Here is a 20328-nt window from a genome sequence, read left to right as displayed (position 1 = left end):
TGTCTGCTCTATGGTTGGGTTGTTGTCTCTTTGACACATTCACCATTTCCATTCTCAGTTTTATTACACTATGTTCTATCATGATGCAGGTTATCTAGAGGGAACATAAAAAAAGAGAAAGCACATACAAATGTACATGTATGGGACAAAATTATTCTACCCAGGATAAATGTAGATAGTTAACATGGTTAAAAAAAATGATTTTAAAATGACTTTCATCATGATCATGGGAGATAATGCTATGCATTTTGTACCTAAAAAATTGTTGTCAGTTCCAGTTAACAAGAAATAACTTGAAAAACATTCAAACCTATATCATGTATCAATTTTTGTAAACATGTGATGATGTGTATATATAGACAATAATAGAAATGATAGATTTTGTCTGATATAAAAATAAGATGTGGTATTAATGCCAATGAGACATCTTTTCTTCCAAGTTACAATTATAATGTATAAGGAGTAAACAAATATCTAGGTTGTCAATCAAAAACCAGCTTTATAAAACCCTTAATTTATAAATTTATTTAAATCTACCTCATCATGTTAAAAAAAAAAACACTTTTTTTATAGCTTTTTCATTGTTTTTATAGGGGTCATATTCCAGCTCACAGTTAAAAAAGTGAAATAACAATGAGTCAGCAAAGAGGTCAAAGAGGAGGAGGTGCAAAAGGGAATAATGGAAAGCAACCTAATATGCAAGGAGGTGGAAAAAGAACTAAAACCAATCAAGGTCAAGGAAAACCTCAGGAGAACAAAGTCAAAAAGCAAGAAGTCCCAAGAGGACCAAACACATATCAGCAACTAGGAGGTCCAAGAGGTCCAAACCCAAACCAGTTTCTAAGACAACATCAAGGAATCCAACAAAAAGGTCCACTCAGACCAAATCCAAACCAGTTGCCTGGACAACCTCAAGGTAAACCAGGGGGTCAACAAGGACAAAACCCAAACCAGTTTCTAAGACAACCTCAAGGAAACCTACAAGGAGGTCCAAGAGGACCAAATCCAAACAAGTGTTCTGCACAGCCTCAAGGAAACCAACAAGGTGGTCCACGTAGACCAAATCCAAACCAGTTTCTTAGACAACCTCAAGGAAACCAACAAGGAGGTCAAAGAAGACCAAATCCAAACCAGTTTCTTGGACAACCTCAAGGAAACGAACAAGGAGGTCCACATAGACCTAATCAATTCCCTGGTCCACAAGGCAACCAAAAAGGAGGTCCAAGAAGACCAAATCCAAACCAAGGTCATGCACAGCCTCAAGGAAACCAACAAGGTGGTCCACGTAGACCAAATCCTAATCAATTTCCTGCACAGCCTCAAGGCAACAAAAAAGGAGGTCCAAGAAGACCAAATCCAAACCAAGGTCATGCGCAGCCTCAAGGAAACCAACAAGGTGGTCCACATAGACCAAATCCTTATCAATTTCCTGGACAACCTCAAGGAAACCTTCGAGGAGGTCCACCAAATCCAAACCAGTTTCTGCGACAACCTCAAGGAAACCAACAGGGAGGTCCACAAAGACAAAATTCAAACATATGTCCAGATCAACCTCAAGGAAAAAAACAAAGAGGTCCAAGAAGACCTAATCCAAACCAGTTTCCAGGACAACCCCAAGGAAACCAACAAGGAGGTCCAAGAAGACCAAATCTAAACCAGGGTCATGCACAGCCCCAAGGAAACCAACACAGAGGTCCAAGAAGACCAATTCCAAACCAGGGTCCTGCACAGCCCCAAGGAAACCAACAAGGAGGTCCAAGAAGACCAATTCCAAACCAGTTTCTGCGACAACCTCAAGGAAACCAATCAGGAGGTTCTAATGGAAAGTGTCAAGAAGGTCCACAAAGACCAGTTCCAAATCAAGGAGAACCAAAGCCTAAAAAACAAGGACGTCCAAAAACATCTGGTAGAACTTTAGACCTTTATATGCAAAGGAGAATTAATGAACCTACTCAAAATCTAATTAGAGGGCAGTTTCAAGGAAATCAGTCTAATTTGAATCAGTTTCCTGGTTTTATGCAGCAATCATGCAACCCAACAACCCAACAAACTCTACCAAAGTGCCATATTCAACAGTCAAAAAAAGTACAGTCACAAGTTCAAGTAAAATGTAAGCTATTTTTAGTTGGGGGCATATTGTGTTACCGCTGTCTGTCTGTCCGTTACACCATGGGTACATAGTATCACACAAGTTTTTACCAACAAACAGCAGTAAATATGAAAGTATCTGACCCCTAAAGGTTTTATACAGACATTGTTTCTTCTTACATAAGGGTCATGTATACATGTGTTATTCCCACACAATTCATGATAGGAGGAGATAACTCTGTCAGTATGTGGGAATTCTGACAGAGTTATCTCCTATAAATAATTGTGTTGGACTAACACATGTATTTTAAATTTATTATTTCATGGCTACAGGCCTTTGAAAGCTTGTTATGGGGTATAGGTTTTTGTTCATTGTTGTAAACTGTACAGTGCACTTGATGTTAGTTGCCTACTTCTACATGTTCTATGCTATTTGAAGATGGCAATTGCTAGAAATTTCAGAATAAATTATATTTCAATTGAGTCAAATCATGACAATATGCATGATAAAATGTAGATATTTTTGGTATTTTATATGTACTATTAGAACTGAAATTAATATCTATAATAACATAAACAAGTATGTTTTGTTTAATACAGATGTATATGTGCCAGTTCCTGTTACTCAGTTGACTCAGACTCCACCTCCTCAAGAGTCACAGCCTCAAGTTTTGTTGCCTGGACCTGTATCACAGACAGGAATCAATATACAAAAAGGTAAATAAAAAATTATGTAATGGAAAACAAAGGATATGGATATCTATGACACAAAATCAGTACATGGACAACAAAAAAACACATAAAAAGCAAAGGAACATGGCTTTTATTGCTGTTCTTCATCACAAAGTCACACTAAGGGCCTTCAACATGGAGCAAAAAAAACTCGCCTCACTGCAAGTCTAAGACAGTCCCTAGCACCAGCTTCAGCAGAATTCATTAAAGAAGTGTCTTAATTTTCATGAGGATTTATTTTCGTGAATACTTTATTTCCTGTTTAAACCCTTCGTTTCTAGCCCACTTCTCAGCGATTTAATTATGTAGATTTCAAATTCTCTTGAAGTAAGATTAGTAAAGATCCAAGTTTAAAATTGTCACAACAATTTAAATTGGTGTTATATTGTACTAGTGGAAGTTGCAAAATAATTGCTGGCAAAAATTAGTAGTATATATCATGTATATATACAGTCATGACAGTATATACTTTTCAGCCTATAAATAGTCCTGGGAAATATTTTCTATGTGTAATAATTGCATTTTCACAGGTGAAGGTCAGCAAGGTTGTGATAATAGAAGATCTCAAGCTAGATTAAGAAGACAACTCCGAAAAGATCGTATACATGGTGACGGCAAAGATTATGATGGTCAACGGGTACATGAACATGATAATGAGGAACAAAATGGCAAAATACCAGACATGGATGATAACGAAGTATTTAAATTCATGATTAAAACTTTTGGCGGAGGATGTAGTTATGAAGACTTTTTACGAAGGTGTGACCTTTTTCCTTTGAACTCCAATATCGCGCTGTGGTTCAGAAAACACAATACAAAATTTCATATTTTCTGGGATAAAAAAGATATTGTTTATCTTCAACCATTTTACAGAGATGCTAAAATTTGTGCGCAGTGGAACAGTAAGAAAAATCCCGGAGAATGTCAGAACGCTCATTGGGATTATTTTCACATCTGTCGTCGCTTTATTAGAGGCAACTGTAAAGATAAAGATTGTCCACTGTCTCATAGTTTTAGAGGTCCCCACAATTATCGTTTGAAAAATAAACTTGGAATTGTCAATTTTAGCGATGATGAAATGAAAATTGTCTTAAATTGCAATTCACCATCAGTTTGTGCAGATTATATTTACAACAATGATTGTAAGGTCGACAACCCAGAAAGAAAATGTCCTCATTTACACTTATGTCGCCAGAAAATATTTGGAAAATGTCCAGATCCTTGCAAATTTAATAGAACACACACCATTAATCAGTTTCATAATAAATGGGTTCTTACATCATGTCATATGAAAGAATGGCCTCTTGCTAAAGTCCTCAAGGCCATATATGTACCTCCTAGAGAAAAGAAAGAGAACGATAGTTATTCAGATGATTCTGACCTTAGTCACGATGAAGATGACCTTCATGACCTTGAAGAATCTAGTGTTTTCGATTATGACAGTGATGTCTATGTCAGCAATGGAAGTCTTTGTTCCACATCAGGTCCTGCAAGAAATAAAATGGTTCATTCAGCTGAAAACCTTAGTACTGAAGAGACAAGGTCAAAGCATGGTCGTAAAGGAAGGTTTAGATCATTGGAAAATATCACATGTGGCATTGTGGGTAAAGATGATCAAGATTTAACAGAAATGGTTGAAACAGAAAATAATGATGATTATGATGATAAAGATGATTATGGTAATGTTAAAGTTGATGATAATTACGTATATAGTGATGATAAAGTTGATAAAGATGAGTATGGTGATAATAAAGTTGATACAAAAGATTATGGTGACGGTAATGATGATGATTATGATGATGATGATTATGATTATGATGATGGTAATGATGAGGATGATTATGGTGATGGGAAGGTTGAAAACGACCCTAGAAAAAAAGAGGTGATATTGACAGAAGATCAGACCAAGGTTCATCAAGGAAATGGTGATGGTAATGAGTTAGATGATGGTTGTGATTATGATGATTATCAAGATAACTATGATGGCAATGATTATGATTATGATGACAATGATTATGACTATGATGTCAATGAGGGTGGAGATTATGATCACCAGTATGGTGATTATGATTATGAAAACGATGCTGAAGACATTGATAATGAAATTGGTGATGATAATGACCCTAATGATGATGGTGATGGAGATAATGACAAAATAATTGAGGAAGAGAAGTTCACTATAGAAAACAGTGAACAAGTTCAGCAAGACTATGAGGATGACACATTAAAAAAGAATCAACAGCAATGTAATGAAGATGTTGATAACATCAAAGAAAAAGAGGACAAAATGATGGAAAACTGGAAAGGTGAGAAACAAGGCAATGACAAAATCTCAAAAGATATCCATCAAAATTTACTTGATGATGACGACATTAAGGAGAAAGAGAGAATTCAGATGGAAAAATGGAAAAAAGAACAGCAACAAAATCAAAATAATGATGACAATATTATTGAAAGAGAGAGATTAATGATGGAACAGTGGAATCAACAACAGGGAAGAAGTTCTTTACCACAACAGGTTGATGTTAAATTAGATCCAGCACCATCCCCATCTGATCCAGATTACCAGGAAACTGATTCTTCTTTGTTGAAAGATGAAACAGAAAATACCAAAATCTGTGTATTTGTTTCCAAACATAAATGTACATTTGCATCCTGTAAAAAACACCATCTGCCATGTGGCTTGCCGTACTTGTGGCAGATTAAGATATCTGGGAAATGGTTTTCTGTTTCATTGGCAGAAAATGAGAAAATAGAAAAATCTTACTGTGATCTACAAGATGTTGCACCAACAGAAGTAAGTTTATACATTTTGTATAAGTGTATTTTTTTTTTGCAGACTCCATTTTTATGTTAAGCGAATTGTACTACACGTGCATGGCATATCAAGTCTTATTTTTAAAGTTAGATACTATATATATTGCTGCTGCTAAATGTTTCAATGACATTCTGTACATCCTGAAATTGGTTTCATTTCTCTAACTTGTCTTTGCCATTAACCAAATGCTATGAAACTTATACACAATGCTTATTATAACAAAACACAAATCAAGTTGGAATTTTGGTGGCATCACTTATACCTTTGTAGAGTTATGATATCTCTTTACAAATGAAAAAAGTTTCTAAATTTTCGTTTCTTTTCTCTTACATATATCATCATCTAACTTCAGTGTGCCTGAACCCAACGTTACAAATTATACACAATGCTTTCTGGATCAAGTTTGAATTTTGGTGGCATCAATTTTAATATTCTAGAGTTATGCTCCTCTACAAATTGAATAATTGCTGAAACTTTGGTTTCCCTTCATTAATTTAGATCGCATCAACCATGTCAACCAAATGTTATGGAGCTTATACACAATGATTATAACCACAAAAAGTCACATCAAGTACACCTTTTGGTAACATCATAAGTCGTTCTTGAGTTATGTCCCTTTTATTATATAAGGTTATATGGAAGCAGGGGCATCATATATGTCCTATGGACACATTCCCAAAATTAATTTACATGTAAATGAGTAATAACTCAAATAAATTGAAAACTGAAAGGTAGGTTTTTTTTCCTGGAGGATCTTATTTATTAAATTGCTCACTTGGTAAAGTTGAAGATGAGCTTAATTTTTTATTAGAATGCCCTCTTTATGATATTCAAAGAGAAGATTTTTTTCAAGATATTTCTAACAATTGTTATAATTTTATAAATTTAGATAAATCTTCTAAATTTTTATGGTTCTTGACCCAAGAAAATGTAACTCTTATGAAAAAACTGGGCTGATATATTTGTGACTGTTTTGAATTAAGGAGATCAGGTATGAACACTGACACTAAGTCAAGTAAATAATTTGAGAATAAATGCAAATAATGTAATTTTATTCTTTTATTCTAAATATATGTATGTATATGCCGCTATTATTGTTGTTGTTACCAATTATGTAAATCAATTGTATCTGATTTTATGCCCTTAATGGGCCCTGTAATTTGGGAAATAAAAATATTCTATTCTATTCAAATGGATTATTTTTTAACCTGATTGAATGACAATTTTTTTCAGATTAAATTTGGAGACAAGATATACAACTGTCATGTTTGGTTCCAAAAGATGCATGCAGTTATTTTAGATGTTGATGGTCTGCGGACAGCTTATGATGACCAGTGGTCAACTGTCAGACGTCTAAGTACTCCATCCTTTGCTGAAAAGAAAATGACATTCGACAGCTATCTTACACAATGGAGATGGTATTGGAAAGATGATGGTGAAAAGTGGAATATTTTCAATAAGGTGAGACATGTGACATTAATTATACCATTGATTGATTGTTGGTGTGTAATGCCAATTTCAGCACTCTTGGCTACTGTAAATTCAAAAATTATTGCATGCATTTATTATTGCGATTTTGACATTTCAGAGTAAAATGTAACTGTAAAAGTACTTTTATTTGTGGGGTACCAATTTTTCTTGGTTTTCGTGGATGACCTTATCCACAAATTTAAGTGTCCAACGAAATAAAACAACCATTGTCCAAATCAAGACATGGAAAGATCCCCTTGGTAGGTTTGACTACTGATATGATAATCTAGAGAATATATTAAATTACGCCAAATCTGAGAATACTTTAATTGCAGTCACAGAACTACAACCGCATGCAGGATTATACCCATTTAGTCAGTCACATGTCCAATGTCCTTGACCTCATTTTCATGGTTCAGTGACCACTTGAAAAAAAAAGTTCAGAATTTTTGTAATGTTGAATTCTCTATCTCTTATAAGTAATAGGATAACTATATTTGGTATGTGCGTACCTTGCAAGGTCCTCATGCCCGTCAGACAGTTTTCACTTGACCTCGACCTCATTTCATGGATCAGTGAACAAGGTTAAGTTTTGGTGGTCAAGTCCATATCTCAGATACTATAAGCAATAGGGCTAGTATATTTGGTGTATTGAAGGACTGGAAGGTGTACATGTCCAACTGGCAGGTGTCATCTGACCTTGACCTCATTTGCATGGTCAGTGGTTATAGTTAAGTTTTTGTGTTTTGGTCTGTTTTTCTCATACTATATGCAATAGGTCTACTATATTTGTTGTATGGAATGATTGTAAGGTGTACATGTCTAGTGGGTAGATGTCATTTGACCATGACCTCATTTTCATGGTTCAGTGGTCAAAGTTAAGTTTTTAAGTTTTGGTCTTTTTATCTAATATTATATGCCAAAGGTCAACTATATTTGGTGTATGGAAATATATTATGATCTATATGTCAGTCCCACAGGTTTTATTTGACCATGACCTCAATTGCACGGTTCATTGCACAGTGTTAAGTTTTTGTGTTTTGGTCTATTTTTCTTAAACTATAAGTAATAGGTCAACTATATTTGTTGTATGGAAGCTTTGTTAGCAGTACATGTCTGCCTGGCATGGTTCATCTGACCTTGACCTCATTTTCATGGTTCATTGGTCTTTGTTTAGCTATCTTGGTTAATGTTAAGTTTATGAGACCGTTGTAATAAAGCTTTATACTTAGGACTATCAACATAATATCAATGATTAGTAAAGAAGGCGAGACATTTCAGTGTGTGCACTCCTGTATCCTCATAGTTCTTGTACATATATATTGGAAATAATAATTTCATACTGGGCTTGATTTTGATAAGAATTATTTGACAATTCAAAATACGTTTATAGCATTTGTTATTCATTTCATTTTATACTAGCCAAAAAAGTCAAACACAACTTATCAACTACATGTAGTCACAAAGTTCTTCTTTGTCAAATAAGTCTATAACAGAACTAACAAACAAGTCAAAATTACCAACTGAACTTATCAACTAGTCAGACAGCTTCATTCAGAGAATTGACTAAAAAAGGGAAAGAACATATCATCATTGAACTTTTAAAAAACGGAACCAAGAGACTATGTGACACTTGCCACAAATGCTAAACGGAAGTTATAAAATAGCTACAAAGTTCCTCCTTCATCTGCGAATTAGCCCAAACAGGAAATAGCAAACTTAAGCTTAAAACAGAACTTATCAACTAGTCACACAGTTCCATATATATAGTTGTTGTTCCAGGTAATAACAAAACTAAAATACCAGAACCTGAGTTTCATTACTTATGTTTTATAATAATGTTGAATCAAAACTTCATTTAAGAATTGAATGCTCTTTTTGGTAAATTTATTGGGGTGTAAAAGCGTTGACCGAAGTACATTTAGTATGAAGCGCGGAAGCTCTTCATACTAAAAATGTGCGCACGGTCAACACTTTTACAACCCTATAAAGTTACAAAAAAAAGCATTCAATACTTATAATTACATTTGTACCTATAGGATCATGAAAACACGCCTTTTATCAAGTTTTTATTTCATTTACCTGTGCACTTAATTGTGGGACCTCGTGTCATCATGAATGAAAAGTTTTATTGTGTGATAAAACTGCTTAAGGAATAACACGTGACGTACAGTTAGCCAATCAGAATAACGTATTATAGTGAAACATACATTTAATGTAATTATTATAAGATAGTATTTTATAACGGAATTTTCAAATAGCTACTTTTTTCCAGAACTTATGGACTGCACTCGGAATAAAACAACTAGTTGGAACGAAATAACTAGTTGAAAAGCTCAGCTGTTACATTGACAGGCTAGTGATAGTTGCTACTACTTTGACCACTTGGACACTTAAGATTTTTTGGATATATATGTTAATAAGACAAAACCACAGCGAAAAAAACCCTTATTTATTGTTTTTACATTTCATGAAATTAAAGTCATAATAAACAAGTGACTGGTGAAAAATAATGTTATTCCAATTCTTGAACCAATGCATACAAACATCATAAACTTAGTCTTCTGTGCACGATTTTATCATTTTTTTCGTAAAAATTTTGTATAATTGTCATTTTTTTTTCAATAGGTCAGTGTTGTTGTGAAAATATGGCAGGTTAAATTAAAGTTCGTGTTTTGAAGCCGAAGTTTAACAATTGTCACCTGTTTGTCAACAAACAACAAAAAAGCATGGATATTGAGCATGTGTTTAACATGTACAATCAGTTTATAGTTTATTTTAAGGACATCCATGCATATTGCGATCACCAGATTTTTACGAGATGGGTCACACTGAGGTCACTTTGCATATGGAAAATATTCCTGGAAGGAAGCAATTAAAATAAAGTAAACTTCCTCTAAATATGAACAAATTAAAGAATTTTCTTCAGAAAAAAGTATATGTTCATAAGTTTTATAATGAAAACTATCCATTGAGTTATAAAAAACATATGCATTATTTTTTTTTAATTTGAGGTTTCTTATGACTTTAAATCAAACTATTTAATTTAAATCTATTATTCCTGGAATGAAGTTCTACAAGCAACCAGTTGTTATTGTAATGGAATCAATGTCCTTAAGCCAGTGGTTGTAGTATATTATCAACATCTATTTTTTAGGCTACTGCCAATTCAGAAATAATTGCATGCATTTATTATTGCGATGTGGTCATTTAAGACTAAAATAGGATTTTAATTTTTGCAATATTATGGAAATCCTGTTTATTTCATATAAAAAAAAATCAAAATGCGAGTTTAAGTAATTGATAACCTACAAAATGACCTATAGCATTTTTTTGCAATTATGTATTTTTTTCTAGGATATATTCTTGTTCACGCTTGAGAGGAAATATCAAACAAAGCAGAAGAACTATTTGTTTTCCAAGGAGAATAATTTTTTGATGTACAAAATAGACTTTATGAAAATGGTACAGGTTAATCTTGAAACAGATAAAGTTAAAGAAATTATCAGACGTCCTTTGTTTGTTTCCAAAGATGGTGTATTGGGAGAAAAATTGTAAGTTCTTAAAATTATTGTTAGTCTGTATGAATGTATAATAAGAATGTATTGATACTCTTATGAGAGGGAAGTAATCCCCTTTAATGTAGGGCATCAAACAGTCATTTTTAGCTATCGTTAGGGTCAAATTGGTTAAAGTTTGACCATGATTTGTCAAAATACCTTTATCGTGCTTTGTCAGAGGGCTCAAATAATTATCATTTTTGGAGAAAAAAATTAACGTGATTCGTCAAAATCGGTCGATGTTTTTATTCTCTAAAAGAAATTGCACATTTTATCGTCATACTCCAAAAATTACCATTATTCCTTATGAAGGTAACCCCATTATAAGACCCTCTTATAAGGGTCTGGATGGGGTTTACAGAATAGAGAATAATGGTCAAAAGTGGAAAATAATGATTTGAAGGACAACTACAATTGTGACTCTTTCTGTTAAAAAAAAAGGAGGCTATTAAGGGGTTAAATTCAGTAAATAAATATAAAATTACATTTTTTAGAAACCCCATTTGGGGAAAAACTTTCAGTATAAAACTGAAGTCAGTGTGCTCAATCTAGTGATTGGTAAAAATTGGTAAAAATGATTGTAATACATATCTTTTAATAGATCAATTAGGTTTATAAAAAAACAGAAAAGAATTTAGCATGAACTTAATCTTTTCACTGCAGGGTTGAAAAGTAATAGAATCAGTCTAAGAGTCTGTGTAAGAATTCAATGTGAATTTACAGTGTTTGTTAACAGGAACAGGTGAATGGCCCAAAAAGTTACTCTTGATTTTAGCTATGTTTTTTGTTGCAAAAGATGGGGCTACATTGATACTTTCATCTTTCATAATGATATGTACAAAAGTTTCTGATTTCTAAAGGTAAACCAGGTATAACTTTAATTGAAATGATAGGTTTTTCTATTTGAATTGAGGTGTATGAGAGATTTTTTTACAAAATTGACTGTATAGGTAATGGTAAAATTGGAGTTATCTTCCTTTGTACCAAATTGAATCTATAAAGCATACAGTTTTTTGTGCTGTTTATTTTTCTTTTCACAAAAAACAAATAAGCAAGTTCTGTTTATATTGGTAAAACATTTGCATTGATTTTGTTGACAAAATTATATTAAAATTAAAAAATCTACATTTACATATTTTACAATGTTACAATTATAATATGAATATTTTTTACACATATTCAAATTGAAAATTTAATCATATAACTTATAACTGAAAGATAGTTTTCATTCCTGTATTTTCCATTCTAGTTTAGACAGTATACCATTTCCATCTGCTATGAGTACACCAAAACCAGCACATTTCTACAACTGGGACTGTTCCCATGACTTTGAACCAGTAGAGCTAGATAAGACAGGGAAGGAGTACAAAGATGTCATGAAGTCATTATTAGATTCTATGGACCCTTCAAAGTTTGATTTCAAATTTATTTATAGAATTCAGAACAGGAAAATTTGGAGTGAATATGACATGTGAGTATACGTTTTAAATTTTTAATTATTTAGTGTGCAAAAAAGTATTCAGTGTTCATTTTTTTATTGACCCATCATATTTACCATGTTTACAGCCACAATGACAGCTATTTACCTTGAGTTGATACTGTCAATACAGAAAATTTTGCATGAATTTGTTGTTAAAATGTTTGAAAATGGGACAAACATGATATTATTTAATAATTATTGCGATAATTTCAGCTAAAGCTGCAATACAAATAATGCTATCAAAATTGAAATACAAGTGTTATATGTGTTCATCAACTCTTATGTCTAATTTTTGTAATCATAAAACTTTCAAAATTTACTAGGGATGTCAATGAGTACTGGAGTACTTGAGTATTGCTCGGTAGTACCGAGTATCGATTACCAAAATGATACTTGACTAATTGGTTTCCTGTTAGAATGTTGTTTCTTTCTTTAGTTTAAACAAACAAACAAAACATTATTGAGAGCACCTCCAGGGACATTATATATTATTCAAATTAATAAAATTAGAATATGATTCAAATGTTTGCATTTAACTGGTATTTAAAATTCCTCAAAACATTGGTATATGTAGGATATATGAACAAAAGCATTTTTCCAAGGCTGACACTTTTAGCTAATCTTAATCACTCCCCCTACTGTCAGAGCATATATTTTTATCAGCAGGACTGTTTGTTACCTTACAAATTGGAGAAATTGCCAAGTTTAAGAAAAGTTGACAGGATAATAATTTTTAATAACAAATTTAAGAACAAATTCTTTGCTTTCTGCATCCATACTTGCCAACCTCTAACAATGGGAAATCATGTAATGACATGACATGACATGTCAAAAAGCGTGTGAAAACGTGTGTAATATGAATGTGGTAATGTTCATAATTCATATAATTTCACATACAAATTTGTTAAAATAAAAATATATGTTCTACTGTAAACTTTTATTGTATATATTAAACAGTGGTCTGTTATGTTGCTTTTAAAGCACTACCACTAGGCACATATTCAACTGCCAGTTTCAAGTTTAGTTACATTTATTTGATAACAGCACACAATATAAATGTATCATAGTCAAGTTCTGATCAGAATTCAGTGTCAATTTCTTTATAATTGAAAATGCTCTCCCACAGTAGGAATTGATATTTGACTGAATTAGCTTCATCAAGATTTGACAGAATGTCATAATGTTGGTTTTTTTTGAAATGTAAAATGTCATCTTTATCTCTGCCATTGCTCCCATTTTTATTGCCTGGTCAAAACTGGGTAGTTCATCAGAAGATAGCTGGTACTATGAAAGCTGATCCAACAGTTCTGTGATATTTTCATCCCCATGGCCAGTAGAAATCTGTTGGCTAGATTTGAAACTAAAATTGAAAAAGAAAAATGTTTTATAAATTTGATTTCCATTAAATAAACATGTTGAATGCTTATTCAAATAGCTACATTTTATTTCTCCTCTCACATGTATTGTTTTTTATCATTGCAACATAGAATGCACAATGCGTTACTTGTCACTCGATCATTTAAAGCTTAATTTATAAATCTTGAATCTTGGTACGTACACATCGTTTTGGCTTAACAATGGGCGCTTTAGACGGTACAAGCCCTGAAAGGGACCTCTTTCTGTAAACATTCCCCCTAAAGAGTGAATTTGAAAGAAAGTCACAAAATCGTTAAACTAATCACAAACTACTTACCTTTTACTGTTTGTTCATATAGAATAATAATCAATATGGCAGCCAAACAATTACTTTGATTTTTCGGTATTTATCGCTGAATAAGGAAAAAACCTGTGTAAACCGTTGAAAAAGCGTGTATTACACACGAATATCATGTCACTTGGCATGTATGTCTGCATCGACCCTCAGAAAATGATAAAATGGCATCAGTAATTTGTTGATCATTAAATGTGTTGTTTTAACGGTACCCTAATACATGTAATACTTTTTTATGCCCCACCTACGATAGTAGAGGGGCATTATGTTTTCTGGTCTGTGCGTCCATTCGTCCGTCCGTCTGTCTGTCTGTCTGTCTGTTCGTTCGTTCGTCCGTCCGTCTGTCCCGCTTCAGGTTAAAGTTTTTGGTCAAGGTAGTTTTTGATGAAGTTGAAGTCCAATCAACTTGAAACTTAGTATACATGTGCCCTATGATATGATCTTTCTAATTTAAATGCCAAATTATAGTTTTGACCCCAATTTTACGGTTCACTGAACATAGAAAATGATAGTGCAAATTTCAGGTTAAAGTTTTTGGTCAAGGTAGTTTTTGATGAAGTTGAAGTCCAATCAACTTGAAACTTAGTATACATGTGCCCTATGATATGATCTTTCTAATTTAAATGCCAAATTATAGTTTTGACCCCAATTTTATGGTTCACTGAACATAGAAAATGATAGTGCAAATTTCAGGTTAAAGATTTTGGTCAAGGTAGTTTTTGATGAAGTTGAAGTCCAATCAACTTGAAACTTAGTACACATGTTCCTTATGATATGATCTTTCTAATTTTAAAGCCAAATTAAACTTTTGACCCCAATTTCACGGTCCACTGAACACAGAAAATGAAAGTGCTTATTTCAGGTTAAAGTTTTTGGTCAAGGTAGTTTTTGATGAAGTTGAAGTCCAATCAACTGGAAACTTAGTACACATGTTCCTTATGATATGATCTTTCTAATTTTAATGCCTAATTATATTTTTTATCCAATTTCATGGTCCATTGAACATGGAAAATGATAATGCGAGTGGGGCATCCATGTACTTTGGACACATTCTTGTTTAAGTTAGTATTTATTTTAGTATTTTAAAAGCTGAATTATAACTGGTGCATTCTATTGAAAGATAGATTGATGTATGCATAAATGAGCATTGGTATGTGCCATAAGAACAGTTTATTTTAATGAAATTATTGTGCAATTAGCCAGGTATTAATGGCACTTTTATGTCCCACCTACGATAGTAGAGGGGCATTATGTTGTCTGGTCTGTTTGTCCGTCTGTCCATTCGTCCCTCAGTCTGTCTATCCTGCTTCAGGTTAAAGTTTTGGTTCAAGGTAGTTTTTGATGAAGTTGAAGTCCAACCAACTTGAAACTTAGTACATATGTTCCCTATGATATGATCTTCCTAATTGTAATGCCAAATTAATGTTTTGACCCAAATTTTAAGGTCCATTGAACATAGAAAATGATAACTAGTGTGAAGTTCAGGTTAAAGTTTTTGGTTAAAAGTTTTTGGTCAAGGTAGTTTTTGATGAAGTTGAAGTCCAATCAATTTGAAACTTAGTACACATGTTCCCTGTAATATGATCATTCTAATCTAAATGCTAATTTCAAGTTTTGACCCCAATTTCAAGGTCCACTGAACATGTAAATTAAAGTGTGAGGGGCATCTGTGTACCATGGACACGTTCTTGTTTTTTTTTCTCATTGGTGAAAGTGGGAATTTTGTTGTAGAAAATTCTTAATAGCTTGTTAGCAGTAAAATTCATTGAAAACATTCATGTATGTTAATAAGGCAAGCTGTAGGATTTTGTTTTGGGCAGCAACAGTGGTGTCAACAATATATATGTTTGTGTTTAGATCAGGTTAAAAGGAACCACCACTGTTTAGTCATTATCATCTGGAATACAGTTGTATTAACATTGACACTGCTCATTTCATGGAGATCATTTTTCTTATCAAACTCAGTCATGCTCTTTAGAAGCTTTTGCATAGTTAACATGTTAAGTTTTTGATTATGTCAATTTATGATGGTAAGTAAATTATATTTGGTATACAGTTGCAAGTGCCTTTAATAGGTTATCACATATGATTTCCTTTAATTTGAGATTAGATGAACCTGTCCCCTCAGTCATGGTTAATTGACTTTTGGTAGTTTACATGTTAAAGTTGTGTTTAGATTAGTTTAAGTCCAACTCAATTATGATCAGTCATTGACCATGAATGTCCATTATATAATATTTAACATGTTCAAGTATTGCCATTTCAATTTTAAAATGTGCATTGTATTTTAAAATTATAAATCTATGTGTTATCATATTTTACACAGAATAGCAAAATCATTATACATGTACATAATTAATTAGTATAAGAAAATATTTGTATGGAACATGTACTAATAGTTATGTGCTAATATATCAATTGTAAGGTGCTTTTATTAACCGGATTTTTGTGACAAAAATGTCGGTTATTGATTTGGGGATGTACGGCGGGCGGCCGGGCGGGCTGGCGGGCGGCAATCAAATGTTGTCCGTGCATTAACTCATGAACCGTTCAACCAAAGCTTTTAAAATTTTAATATGTTATTACTGACAACTATACGAAGGTCAAGTTCAATAATGACGATTTTGACTTTTACCTTTCAGGAGTTATGGTTCTTGAAAGATTGAAAAATGGTGTTTCCGGTCGTGTCCGTGCATTTATGCATCAACTGTTCTACCAAAGCTTCTGAAATTTTAATATGCTGTTACTGATGACAAAATGGAGGTCAAGTTCAATAATGACGATTTTGACTTTTACCGTTCAGGAGTTATGGTTCTTGAAAGATCGTAAAATGGCGTTTCCATTCACGTTGTTGCATTTACTCATGAACCATTCAATCTAAGCTTTTCAAATTTTAATATGTTGATACTGATGAAAAAATGGAGGTCAAATTTGATATTGACGATTTTCACTTTCACCATTCATCAGTAATGGTTCTTGTGATATTGCCAGGACACAAATAAATGTTAATAAATCCGGTTTGCTGTCGTTGTGACAGCCTCTTGTTTACAAAAAGTGTTCAGTGGTTGGCAATTGTAAGGGGGAAAATATGTTTTGTTTATTCTTAGAGGCCATAACGATTTTTTTCTAGATTGTAAAGTTTTCAAATAGGTGTTCAATCAGTTTTACATTTTTGAGTGTCAAAAGATATGACTGGTTTAATTTTTGGTCAAAAGCTTATTCATCATTTGTTTTTTTAGGTTTGTCAGACTTACATATTGATTTCCTCGGGTCCATCAAAGGACAAGGTACGATAAGGCACGTTTTGGCCCCCCTATTTTCTCATTTTTTAAATTTTGTTTTGGAAAGCTACTTTCACGTTAAAGTATTCCCTTAGTTTTGAAGTTTGTTTGGATGAACTTAAAAACCATTTATTCAGAAAATGGGTGAGGTTAGAGGGTAACAGGGCATCAAAAATGTCAAAAGAAGGAAAATAATGATTTTTTGACAACTGTTAATAGCGTGGGCCTAGGTGACCTGGAAAAATTTATGACGATTTAGACAGCAAAAACAGTTCTCATGACATTGGAATAAAAAAAAAAACGGAGTCACGTTGGCGCAGGCACTAAAAAGATAAAAAATTGTTGTAAAATCACCTGCAACATGAATAATAATAACAATATTTGAATAATAACAGAAAGTTAACCCAACTCACCTTACCAAGTTGCGAAAATTAGTGGTTTTGAAGTTCATCCAAACAAACTTCAAACCCAGGGAATGTTTTAACATAATAAGTAGCTTTCCAAAACAAAATTCGAAAAAATGAGAAAATAGGAGGGCCAAAAACAGGCCTTATCCTACCTTATACTTTGTATCCAATTTGTACAGTTTTCAATACATCACAATGACAGAAGTTGGGTATCGGTTACATTTTTATACGACCACAAATTTTGAAAAAATTTTCGTCGTATATTGCTATCACGTTGGCGTCTGCGTCGTCGTCGTCGTCGTCGTCGTCGTCGTCGTCGTCCGGCGTCCGAATACTTTTAGTTTTCGCACTCTAACTTTAGTAAAAGTGAATAGAAATCTATGAAATTTTAACACAAGGTTTATGACCATAAAAGGAAGGTTGGTATTGATTTTGGGAGTTTTGGTCCCAACATTTTAGGAATAAGTGGCCAAAAAGGGCCCAAATAAGCATTTTCTTGGTTTTCGCACCATAACTTTAGTTTAAGTTAATAGAAATCTATGAAATTTTGACACAAGGTTTATGACCACAAAAGAAAGATTGGGATTGATTTTGGGAGTTTTGGTTTCAATAGTTTAGGAATAAGGGGCCAATAAAGGGCCCAAATAAGCATTTTTCTTGGTTTTTGCACAATAACCTTAGGTTAAGTAAATGGAAATCTATGAAATTTAAACACAATGTTTATGACCACAAAAGGAAGGTTGGTATTTATTTTGGGAGTTTAGGACCCAACAGATTAAGAATTAGGGGCCAAAAAGGGACCCAAATAAGCATTTTTCTTGGTTTTCGCACTATAATGTTAGTATAAGTAAATACAAATCTATGAAATTTAAACACAAGGCTTATGACCATAAAAGGAAGGTTGGTATTGATTTTTGGAGTTTTGGTCCCAACAGTTTAGGAAAAAGGGGCCCAAAGGGTCCAAAATTAAACTTTGTTTGATTTCATCAAAATTGAATAATTGGGGTTCTTTGATATGCCGAATCTAACTGTATATGTAGATTCTCAACTTTTGGTCCCGTTTTCAAATTGGTCTACATTAAGGTCCAAAGGGTCCAAAATTAAACTTAGTTTGATTTTGACAAAAAATGAATCGGTTGGGTTCTTTGATATGTTGAATCTAAAAATGTACTTAGATTCTTGATTATTGAAGTTTTTTTGGTCCAGTTTTCAAATTGGTCTACATTAAGGTCCAAAGGGTCCAAAATTAAACTTTGTTTGATTTCATCAAAAATTGAATCCTTGGGGTTCTTTGATATGCCAAATCTAACTGTGTATGTAGATTCTTCATTTTTGTCGAGCCTTCGACTTTAGTCGAAAAAGCGAGACTAAGCGATCCTACATTCCGTCGTCGTCGGCGTCGTCGGCGGCGTCAACAAATATTCACTCTGTGGTTAAAGTTTTTGAAATTTTAATAACTTTCTTAAACTATACTGGATTTCTACCAAACTTTGACAGAAGCTTGTTTATGATCATAAGATAGTATCCAGAAGTAAATTTTGTAAAAATAAAATTCCATTTTTTCCGTATTTTACTATAAATGGACTTAGTTTTTTCTGCGGGGAAACAAAACATTCACTCTGTGGTTAAAGTTTTTAGAATTTTAATAACTTTCTCAAACTATCCTGGGTTTGTACCAAACTTGGACAGAAGCTTGTTTATGATCATAAGATAATATCCAGAAGTAAATTTTGTAAAAATAAAATTCCATTTTTTCCGTATTTTACTTATAAATGGACTTAGTTTTTTCTGCGGGGAAACATTACATTCACTCTGTGGTTAAAGTTTTTAGAATTTTAATAACTTTCTTTAACTATCCTGGGTTTGTACCAAACTTGGACAGAAGCTTGTTTATGATCATAAGATAGTATCCAGAAGAAAATTTTGTAAAAATAAAATTCAATTTTTTCCGTATTTTACTTATAAATGGACTTAGTTTTTTCTGCAGGGAACCATTACATTCACTCTGTGGTTAAAGTTTTTAAAATTTAAATAACTTTCTTAAACTATCCTGGGTTTGTACCAAACTTGGAAATAACCTTATTTATGATCATAAGATTGTATCCAGAAGTAAAGTTTGTAAAAAGATTACTCTGTTTTTTTCTGTAATTTACTTTCAAATGGACTTAGATTTTCTTACAATCATAAAATAGTAACAAGAGGAATATTTTTATTGATTTTTTTCCTCATTGTTGTTGAGCCTGCGATTTACAGCAAAAATAGGCGAGACACTGGGTTCCGCGGAACCCTTACAAATTTTTTGTCTTGTTTTCAAATTTCAAATTCTACATTAAAGTCCAAAGGGTCCAAAATTAAACTAAGAAAATTGAATTCTTGGGCCTCTTTGATATGCTGAATCTAAACATGTACTTAGATTTTTGATTATGGGCCCAGTTTTCAAGTTAGTCCAAATCAGGATCTAAAATTATTATATTAAGTATTGTGCAATAGCAAGTCTTTTCAATTGCACAGTATTGTGCAATGGCAAGAAATATCTAATTGCTCAATATTGTGAAATAGCAAATTTTTTTTTAATTAGAGTTATCTTTCTTTGTCCAGAATAGTAAGCAAGAAATATCCTATTTGTGCAATAGCAAGAATTTTTTTTCAATTGGAGTTATCTTTCTTTGTCCAGAATCAACTTAAATCTTTGTTATATACAATATACAATGTATATACACTTTTTACTACCAACTGATAAATTTAAATAATCTTTACCATTCAGTGATAACAAGCAGTTTT

The 20328-nt window shown here is 32.8% G+C and overlaps 1 protein-coding gene across 1 annotated transcript; it reads left to right on the top strand.

Annotated features, from left to right (window-relative positions):
* Positions 1-608: 608 nt before the first annotated feature.
* LOC143057446 (uncharacterized) lies at positions 609-12143 on the top strand. Its single transcript, XM_076230753.1, has 6 exons — positions 609-2110; positions 2689-2805; positions 3351-5617; positions 6872-7099; positions 10466-10662; positions 11918-12143. Exons 1-6 carry the CDS (start codon positions 634-636, stop codon positions 12141-12143), a joined length of 4512 nt encoding a protein of 1503 aa, XP_076086868.1. The 5' UTR covers positions 609-633.
* The last annotated feature ends 8185 nt before the right edge of the window (positions 12144-20328 follow it).

Source organism: Mytilus galloprovincialis, chromosome 13 (assembly GCF_965363235.1).
Source record: "Mytilus galloprovincialis chromosome 13, xbMytGall1.hap1.1, whole genome shotgun sequence".
Classification (NCBI taxonomy): Eukaryota; Metazoa; Mollusca; class Bivalvia; order Mytilida; family Mytilidae; genus Mytilus; species Mytilus galloprovincialis.
The sequence above is the reverse complement of the archived record's forward strand: the minus strand, read 5'-3'. Positions and strand labels throughout refer to the sequence as shown.

What these genes read in the sequence shown, in the direction of transcription:
- LOC143057446 (XM_076230753.1), top strand. Translation starts at nt 634, where the DNA reads ATGAGTCAGCAAAGAGGTCAAAGAGGAGGAGGTGCAAAAGGGAATAAT. An exon ending in AAGATGTTGCACCAACAGAA is followed by an intron (nt 5,618 to 6,871) that starts GTAAGTTTATAC and finishes AATTTTTTTCAG; the next exon opens with ATTAAATTTGGAGACAAGAT. An exon ending in GGTGTATTGGGAGAAAAATT is followed by an intron (nt 10,663 to 11,917) that starts GTAAGTTCTTAA and finishes TTTCCATTCTAG; the next exon opens with TTTAGACAGTATACCATTTC.